This window comes from Ambystoma mexicanum, chromosome 7q (genome assembly GCF_040938575.1).
Source record: "Ambystoma mexicanum isolate Mex_15411 chromosome 7q, UKY_AmexF1_1, whole genome shotgun sequence".
Taxonomy (NCBI): Eukaryota; Metazoa; Chordata; class Amphibia; order Caudata; family Ambystomatidae; genus Ambystoma; species Ambystoma mexicanum.
The window spans coordinates 7,646,547-7,656,785 of NC_090941.1; the positions used below are offsets into that span (position 1 = coordinate 7,646,547).

Consider the following 10,239-nt stretch of genomic DNA (forward strand, 5'->3'; position numbering starts at 1 on the left):
GCTCTAGGGCCAATATGTACAACATTGGAGAACAGGGGCATCCCTGTCTGGTGCCTCTACTGAGTCGCCATCTCTTGGATATCACTGATCCCGTGCGAACCCTGGCCAGTGGTTCGCTGTACAGCAGTTTCACCCACCCCACGTAGCCAGGCCCAAACCCTTACCCCTCCAGGGCCGCCAGCAACCATGGCCACCTCACTGAATCAAATGCCTTAACTGCATCTAGGGACACTACCACCATCTCTTCATCACTTCTGTTCCCCTCTTCAATCACCCGGTGGAGTCGCCTGTGATTGAGTTATATTTCTATTGGGGACATAGCCTGTCTGGTCCGGGTGTATCAGTTTACTGATGACCCTTCGTAGCCTATTGGCCAGGACCGCCGTCAAGATCTTGCTGTCCTGGTTCAGCATCGACAGCGGCCTATACGAGCCACAGCATTGTCTCAGTTTGTTAGGCTTGGGGAGCGGCACTATCAGCGCTTCTCTGAGCGTTTCCGGTAACCGCCCCGTCTCGAAAGATTCGTTGAACATCTCTAGCATCGGGGGGAGTATCTCTGCCCTATACACTTTATAAAACTCACTCGGGAGTCCCTCTGTGCCCGGGGTCTTGCAGGTGGGCAATCGTTTCACTACCTCCTCTAGTTCCTCCAGTGTAATAGGTGTGTCCAGCTCCTCCCTCTCTTCATCACTAATCCTGGGTAGTTCTATGTCTTCCAATGTGTTTCTGATCTCTGCCTGATTTCCTCCCCCTTTGTCCTCATACAGTGCTCTATAATAATCAAAGAAGGCTTCATTAACTCCTTCTTGGGTGTCTACCTCCTCCCCATCCTCTCTAGCTATCATCCTGATCGGGGGCCTGGGGGTTTCTCTCTTATATCGCCATGCCAGAAGGCGGCCAGTTTTGTCTCCACCCGCATGCTGCCTCTCAACATATTTTCTGTAGTTAAGGTTACAGAGCCTCTCCCAAAGCTCCGAACACCGCTGCTGCAGCTCAAGTACTAAATCTGCGTCCCCTCCTGCCCTGCTGCATTCGCGCTCCAGTTGTCTCTGCGCCTTCTCTAGCTCTGTCAGAACCCCACCCTGCAGACCCTTTGACTTGGAAATGGCGTCACCCCGCAACACGACCTTGAATGCCTCCCAAAGTGTACCAGCCGAATCTACACTGCCCGTGTTCACCTCAAAGTACCGCTTAATCGCTTCCCTGATGTCCTCCCTGAAGACCGAGTCCCTAAGCGCCTCCGCACGGAGGCGCCATGTAGGTATCCGCGCACGTGGGCGGCCATACTGCCAGGTCAACACCAAGGGCGAGTGGTTCGACAGGACCCTCGCTCTATATTCAATTTGAGTGGTCGCCATCACCACCTCTGACGTGGCAAAGAAGTAATCCAATCTCGTGTGTAAGTGCTGTGGGGCAGAGTAGTGAGAATACTGCGAGGCATTAGGGTGTTTCAGTCTCCAAACATCCGCCAGCCCAAAGTCGCCCAGCAATGTCTGTAATACTCTGGCCGCCGGGGTGGGCCGATCAATCTTACCGTCGGACCTGCCAGCCCTTGGGTCGAGAACACAGTTAAAGTCCCCTCCCCAAATAATCGCTCCTCCCACACACGTGCCCAGACGAGTGCATAGGGTTCTAAAGTATGCAGCAGCATTCTGGTTGGGAGCATATGTGTTAATAATGCAAACCTCTCTGTTCTCTACCAGGGCTCTGAGCATGACCAGCCTGCCCTCCGTGTCCACCACCTCCCGTGTGACTCTGAGCGGAACGTGCGGTGCCACCCAGATTAGCACTCCCCTGGCATAGGCAGAGTACGGGGAGCCCACCACCGTGCCACTCCACTTTTTCCCCACCAGTTCCAACTTGTATCGGGTCAGATGTGTTTCTTGCAGGAGTGCGATGTCAATCCTCTGTCTTTTGAGGTACAACATGACTTTGTTCCTTTTCAAATAACTATTAAGTCCCCTGACATTCCAGGTGACAATCTTAAGGTCTCCCATGGCAAGTACGTATCTTCCTGCCTCCCATGTAGCGGTTCCCAACTGCCCACGTGACACAGACGGCGTCCCAGTCCAGTAGCTCCTCATATAAGCTCAAACTCCCTTTAACTATACACACAACAAAACCCCTACTTCCCTCCTCTCCCCCTCCCGTTCCTTCCCCAACATCACACACCCCAACTGCTGCCCAGCTCCAGCCTCAGAGCTCAGGCACCCCCACATCTAGCTCTGCAAGCACCGGTCGGTGCACGGAGCCCAGTAGGGTGAGGTCACCCTAGTGGCCACCCACCTAAAACTATCGTGGGGTAAAGAGTATCGCCCTGTAAGGCTCCCGGTCAAATAAACATGAATTACAGTGTCCTTGACAAATAGTGCAATCATCTGGCCTTCTTTACCGAAGGTGTCGCACCGACTATATTCATGTCCCACGAACCACGCCATCTTGCGACGCCATTTTACGCCTCCCGTATCTCTTCCGAGTCCTTTCTAGGCCGAACTTCTGATTCCTGAGGGCATCCTTGCACATCGAGCCATCCCATGGCATCCTCCGGGGTCTCAAAAAACAAAGTTTTATGTGCATGAATGACCTTCAATTTAGCAGGATAAAGTAACATGTATTTGTGGCCCGCTTCTCTCAGCCTCCGCTTTACAGACCCAAAGTTCATGCGACTACGTTGTACAGTCAAGGTATAATCTGGGTAAGCCGTGATGTTTGCCGCTCCTCTCGTGATCGTCCCTCCTTTACGGAAGTATTCCAGTATCCTCTCCCAGTCGCGGTAGTTGAGAATTTTGGCGATCATAGGCCTAGGCGGGTTCCCCAGAGGCGGCCTCCTCGTTAGGGCTCTATGTGCCCTTTCTACTGCAAATCCTTGAGATAGGGCCCCTCCATGTATCTCCTGTAAGAACATGGATTCGATGAAATCCGTAGGGTCACGGCCCTCCATCCCCTCCGGTAGGCCCACGATACGGATGTTGTTGCGACGGGCTCGTCCCTCTGCCTCCTCCGCTCTGCTCTCCAGGTTGCCCACCCTTTGTGTCAGGGCGTGCAGATCGGCCTTATGGGTGGCACAATCTGCAGTATTCGGGCCAACTTCTTTTTCGAGGGACTCCGTGCGCTCCGCCAGGGCCCTGACATCCTGTCGTAGCAAATTAACGTCCTCTTGGACCTCTCCAACCTTGAGGTCCAGCGCCGTTTTTAGTTCAGTGACGGCCAGTTCCAGCTTTGATTCCCAGGCCGCCCTCAGATCCGCAATCGCCGCCAGGATTTCTTGGTTGGTGCACGAAGGCGTCGCGCTACTCGCAGCCAGCGCATCCTTACTTTTGGTAGTGTCCTGGCTCGGGGACGTCCTAGTGAAGTCGTCTAAGGTGGGCTGTTTCGCCTTCGGTCGCACTGGCCTGCTCGACATGACTCAGGGAATCAACCAGCTGCTCAAGTAGCAAGTGTGCGTACAGTGCACCTTCACAGCTGGGCCACCGTGCAGCTCGCTTCTATTCCTGTCCCGGATCCTGGTCGGCCATTTGGAGTCGCCCTTTGTTCCCGGCGTCTTTTAACTCATCGTCACCGATCTCCGTCGCCGTTAATCCTGTGCCTTCCAGAAATTCACAGTGCGTGGCCAACACCTTCACACACCAGCATGTGTATCGTCGGTGGTCAGTGGTCCGTCGTACCGCACACATTTGCCCGGATCGTTGTAGGATCTCGGGAGCTCCTCCAGAACGCGTCCTCCTACATGGCTCTCGTAGCCACGCCCCCTGTCATGGATCCTTATTCATACTCTTTTCAATAAGCTCTGTGACTCTCCAGCCATCATTCAGTAGCATCAGCAAAGGGGAAAGGACACCTATGCTCCTTTGTGTGACCTTTTTCTTTTGCTGCTATCTGTATAAAACAGCCATATACAGCTTCATGTGTCTATTTACACATCACTGACAATATTTCAGACACTCAGTTGTATTAATCCAATCCTGGGCAACAGACATCAGTTTAATATTAAAATGTAACACTAATGTTTAGCCAAAAGCCATTTTCAAAACTCCCATATTCTAAAAGCGTATTGCTTTGAAACTCACTTTTCATTTATGGAAAGACTCAATATCTCCAGGGAAGTTAAGCAATTAAAATACTCTATAGTTCTCTTCTAGATTCTGTTTTGATGATGATAACTTGAAGTAATGTCTTGGGAAGAATGTTTATTGCTGTGCTCATTATACTCCACACAGGATGACTGCTTTGACTACCTCACAAATTTCTGAATTCCACACCAATATAACCTCACCTAACAATAAGATGTTTTAATGGAGAATGTGTTTTTTCTTTTTTGCAGTTCCTTCTCTGGCTGATTTTGTGAAGGCTGGCAACGCCATGCTGCATGTGTCTGTGGACCCAAACGTGTTTGGACTATGAGAACATTCTGAGCATCCCCTCTCTTGTTTCCACCTCTGTTTCCGGTGTTGCCCAGTGTTTTGCGTTAAATGTATAGCTAAAGAACCAAAAAGCCAAAGAATACTGCAGAAGACGTTACTTGTTAGAGGAGGTCAAAGACCAGGATATCCATTTGTATGGTGACAATATGCTAACTATTTGAATGGAAGCTTTTGGAAGAATGGTTATATCTGTACAATAAAATCAATCCTCCTTTGAGTAATTTTGTTTCTTTGGAGAATATTTGAGTAGAATTCCAGTTGTAGAAGTGCTCTTCATTCCAAGAGTGTCCATCAATGGATCATGGTAGGATTCCAAGTCGAGGCACCATTCCCTCAATCTATTGCATCTCTATAAGTGAATGCCTCCTTATGCAGCTCAGCACATCCAAGGCACACATTCTCATTTGCTACATTTGTGCACAATGTACACATGCCGCCAGATATTCTTGAAACTGTATTCATATTTGTCAGTTGCTCTGTGTAATGTCACCTCAAACACATGGATCACCATCACACAAAAGATTGTTGCAAATGCCCGCGTGTTTTTTCTTCATTTGGGACCCGTACATGGAATCCCTTCCAGTTTTCCCCCATCAGGCAACTACATTGCTGGGGACATAGCGCTTCCCACCTCCCTCCCAGGCGCCTGATTAAAGAAGGACACATCTAACGCCATTTTAAGCCTAGTTGTCCAAAATTACATAATAGTTTGCAGTCAGGCAACAGCTCAGGCCAGTCATATACTCTAAATAAGAGGACTACTCCACCATGCAAAAGGTTCACACCTCTTGGAACCCCAAATTATTGATTACTTGCATGCCAGGCAAGAGTGTAGTGGTCTATCAATGTTTACAGATATCAGAGGGCTCTCCCACTGCATCTCAGTCTTTATCCAATCTCCTGAGCCTCTGGTATGCTGGTAGTGGAATACAATCACCATCTTGTTGACAGCTCCTGTAGACTTACTGGCTTTTCCTCCAGCTCTATGGATCACAAAGACGTTCTTGTTTTCTTCACAGTGGAGAGAACCAGGATTCCTTATCCTTGTAACAGGAGGTGGGCTTTTGGCTGATCTACAACCTCCTCGTCATGGAATTCTGACATCTGTTCTCCCGTCAGCCTCTCGCACCTATGCTTCTTGTGTTCTTCAGAGGCATCTTTCTGTGTGCTTATTCATTCTCCCACTCTGTGATTCCCCTGAGATTGGGACAACCCCTAACTTCTTGATTTGGCTAAATGTGCTAGATAAGATTTTTGCACAGCCCACTGGTGAGGGCTGTGTAATCATCTAACCTAATAGCAGAACGGTGCATTACTCAAAAGGAAAGACCATGCTCTAAATTGGTAGCTGTAGCTGAGCAGTCCGGCTTAACTTCAAGAGTGAAGAAGGCTGCCGGGAGGTACAATTAATGCCAGCAGACAAGAACACACCACACTGGTAAACTGAATAAATGTTCACTTTATTATAAGGTCAAACACTGACTATTTTTAATGGAAAAAAAACAAGTCACGTTACACAGAACACATGGCAGATCATAGTGTAAATAAAAAACTGCAAATGGGCAGTAAAGGCCTAACTCGCACTTTACCCTAAAATGTAAGCCCTGTACCCGGTGGCAGACAAAGTACATATAGACTTCCAGAGGTGAGTAAAGTAAAATACCCCTAGGCAATATTACATACAGTAATGATTACCTGTCAGGATATAAGGGTAGCACAAAAAACCTAGCACAGGTTTCCTACTACATTCTCAATAGAATATTACACAATACATAGGCTGATAATACAGTTGTGGGATGTAGATGTAAACATGGGAACGCAATGTCCAACACAGCCAGGAGGGCTACTGGAGCCTGTAATATATTTTAGGAAGCCAGTCTCTCTGTACAGAAGGGCATATTACACACCAAAGAAGGTGAAACAATATCCTAACACCACAGCATATTACACTGATTGAAACATTACTAATACAAATCTAGGGCTTGGTGAGGAACTCTGCGAGGCGGGGGTAAAATGCCACAATCCGGGTATGTACCTTCCATTGTCATTTATGGGAATTGCAGTGTTGAGTACAGTGCCCCCATAGTAAACAGGAAAAGCCAATTAAGTTCCAGTTCCTTACCACAGGTGCCCAGAGAGAAACAATTGACCCCAGGAAGACCTCGAGTGCAGATTCAAGACCCAGCAGTCCCAAGAGCAGAAAAGCAAAACAGGATTCAGGCCCCAATGTAACCAATGGGGAAAAGCAGTAAAAGGGGACTTGCAGAATCCTACACCCAGCAGCCAAAAACCCAAATCAAAGATACGCCCAGACTACTGCATCCAACCAGTAGGAGGTTTCAAGCAAAGGTTTTGCCGCTAGCTGATCAGGTTGGCCCCAAGTAAACACTAAACACTCTGGTCCACTCCACAGGAAGTGTCTTGTAGTGGCCTGTCTAAACCAGTGCATACCACTATGGAGGCTGTCTGCTTGAGCTCACAAAGAGCCCACGTGAAGCGAACAGCCATTTTAAGTCCTGCCTCGTAGTTTTCCCAAACAAAGGTAGCTGCTAAAAGAAAATGGGCAAGAGTAGGACTTAAAGAAACATTAGTGCCCCAATTGCTACCATAATGGTGCATTAGGCTACTAATGTGGAAGACAGACTTGCACCACTGGTGAAGCCAAAACTAAACATTAACTACCACCAGCCTAGTGCTTAAAACCAATGTAGAGTGATAAAATCACCCTAGGGTAAAAATGGTTGGGCACCTTATGGGCAACCCAATACAATATACCTTAAGTAAATTAAAAAGGGATGTAGTGAAACATCAACAAAATAACCACTGACCACCAAAATAAATTAGGAAGACCAAACAAATGAGAGGGAAAAAAGAGAAACTGCAGAAACCCCAAAAATTAAATTCTGCTGTAACCATGCCCTTTTCACTTGCCTTGTAGCTCTGGCTGACTAGGAGCTTCTTTTATTTCACTTCTTTCCACTGATGATACTCCCTAGGCGCCCTGCAACCTCCTTCACGTTCACCCTATTCTCCTCCATCACAACCTCCATATCTTTTACTACCCATTCTCCTAATTGTATTCCTCCTGCTCAACCTCCTCGTCCTGCTGTTAGTCTCCTCTGGATGACCACCCTCCTCTCCAGCCTAATTTTCCTGCCAACACTGCTCATACAATACTGCCTATTCCAAGCGACATCTTGTGATATACATGCAATGAGTGCTCTAGCTCTTACCTAAATTCAGCCACATTTTGGCATATTTAAGATGTAGGCTATCTGACCATGCTTCTTTTCCACTGTGCAGCCCTGCACTTCTCCAGAGAACAGGACATGGTTTCTTGAAGAACCTGTGGTGTGACTGGCCCCTGCCAAAACGGCAGGTACTGAGTCAGGGTCATCAAGGGTGCTCCGCATAGAGACAACTGACATTCCTGGTATGGTCACCACATTAGATGTCCCCAATAGTCAGGCAGGGGACTTCGTTACAGTAGATTTAAATATAAATAGCCTGTGAAATCTCATTCTTAAAAACGCCTTTCTCAGTTATATCTTTTTCGAGAATGTTGCTGTAAACAGCACATTGCACAAAGAGTTAAAAGAAACCTCAAGGAACGGTGACAGAGAAGCAGGGTAAGATAAGCTTAAGGGCAACTGATGGACTAGCTTCATATAGAATAAAGGGGCTACATGATCAAATGTCAGAGTTATTGAGTGACATATGTTTTATTTTTTTTAAACATGTTTTTATTGAATTTCAGCAAAAGAGAAAGCAGTAAACAATAACTGCCGGCTAGAGGCTACATGGCCCGTCTACCCTCCCTATCCCACCCAACAGCCAAAACGATCATACTGCAAGCTTCCAGAAAGGTGAATATATAAGTGTAAAAAATAGTGATAACATTTACTACAACAGCCACTCGGTTCCTGTGAAGAGCAAGGAATAGTTATATACAATGCACAGACATTTCCGATAATTGGGAACTGTTAGGACTGAGGACTAGAGTTAATTCTTGAAGAGGCAGTGTCGACAGTGTTCTTAGATCTGTAAGATCTGAGGGGGCCCCAGTAGTCTAGCAGTCTGCTGCCAGCTAGTAGCGACCTTGCATACATAGTTTCTCTCAGTTTACAAAGGTTCATGCAATTCAACCAGGCCAGGAAAGTCGGGGCACATCACTTACCCCAGGTTTTGGCAATGAGGGATCTGGCCACAACTGAAGCCATGGCAAGAAACCTCCTCTCAGCCTGGGGACCATTCTCTATCAGGGCAAGTAGCCACATCTTGGGAGTATTCCTGCGGTGTAGGTAGCATTTAGACTATTGCTTTTTCCACCTCAACCCAGAACTTTGGTATACAGGGGCAGGTCCAAACCACATGGAAATAGTCGGCTCCCTCCCCGTGGCATCTATAGCAAGATGAGGATCTCTCCGGGTAAAATCGGTGTAATCTTGCTGGGGAGTAATGTACCTGATGTATGAATTTAAAATGTGTCAGGCGTAATCCAGAGATACGCCTTTCGTCTGCATATAAAGAAGTTTTCACTGGGGTTCAGAAAGCACCATCAGGCCTATAGTTGCACACATGGTGAGTCTTCAGGTAACTAATGATTTTGTATATAGAGGAGACAAGCCTCGTGGGCAGCCCAGCCTGTGCCATGTATTGAAGAAGTGGTGAGGGGTTGCGAGGGCAGGGTGATAATCAGGCCATTTAGCTTGAAACACTGCCCGCAGTCGGAAGTAGAACAACATTGTGATAGCATTCCATTCGCCCCTCTCCTTCAGGGCATCCCAGGTAATAAATTGACCCTCCACCATGAGATCTCCAACTGGGGGAAACCCAAGACGCTCAAAGTGTTGGGGGGAAAACACTCTCCTGCGTGATCAGGATCCCCCTCACTGCGTACATTGGGAGATCGGGAGAGTGGTGAGCACCCGAGTCTGCAAAGCGGCCCAGGGGATCCCAAGCCTTGCAAGTAATCTCTACCGCGTGTATCTCAGATCGGGGCATCAGCCCTCCCATACCAATTCCCTCCAGTCACACAGGGACAGCATCACTTTCTCCAATGTGTTGCAAGGCAGAGGCGGGGAGGGACTCCACCACCAGACTGAGTATTGTATCTGATATCCTGGATGCTTGAGACAACGGAAGCAGGATCGACCCCTCAACCCTGCCTTCGAGATGTACTAGGGTTTTCAGATAGTTCTCAGTATAACGAGTGACCAGGGATTGGGACACCTGGACCCCCAGATATTGAATCCCAAGAGGACACCAACTGAAGTCTCTAGGTATGTCACCCTGGGTCACTGCCCCCGTCAACGGCATGAATTCAGACTTGGACCAATTTATTCTAAGACCCAAAAGACCACCAAAGGACGTTATTGCTTGTACTAATTGTTGCAGGTTATCCTGTGGGTGTTTAACATAAAGCAACATATCGTCCGCTTACAGGGAGACGATGGAAACGTGTGAATATAACCTGATACCGCGTTGAGTGTTAGGAAAGATTTCATAATTGTATGTAATTTTCCATCCATGCGAACACCCACAAATTTTTTGCTGCTAAGACACCATAGACTGATTTAGCCAGAGAAGCACAGCCTTCAGCTGCACTCCTCTGGGTTATCGCTCACTTTTTATGGGGAAACTGACATGCCCTTAAGACAGTCAGTACTGTGAGACTTTGTTTCCCTTAGTCCTTTTCCAATGTTGCAACTTTTCTGCAACCTGTAACAAGTACACCATGTACCTTCCAGTACAGTGTACTTGGGCCTGTAGTCATTTTTCAAAGGCCCTAGATACTCCTGATGGACTTTTTGTGAGA

General features: G+C 47.7%; 1 protein-coding gene across 3 annotated transcripts in view; it reads left to right on the top strand.

The window, feature by feature from the left end:
• LOC138528751 (von Willebrand factor A domain-containing protein 5A-like) overlaps positions 1 to 4,638 on the top strand; it is an 880,743-nt gene extending 876,105 nt beyond the window's left edge. For all 3 annotated transcript variants that reach the window (XM_069640621.1, XM_069640622.1, XM_069640620.1), the window contains exon 18: positions 4,322 to 4,638. In XM_069640621.1, coding sequence (XP_069496722.1) covers positions 4,322 to 4,401 — 80 coding nt within the window. In that variant the 3' untranslated portion in view covers positions 4,402 to 4,638. The remainder of the gene's footprint in view (positions 1 to 4,321) is intronic.
• The last annotated feature ends 5,601 nt before the right edge of the window (positions 4,639 to 10,239 follow it).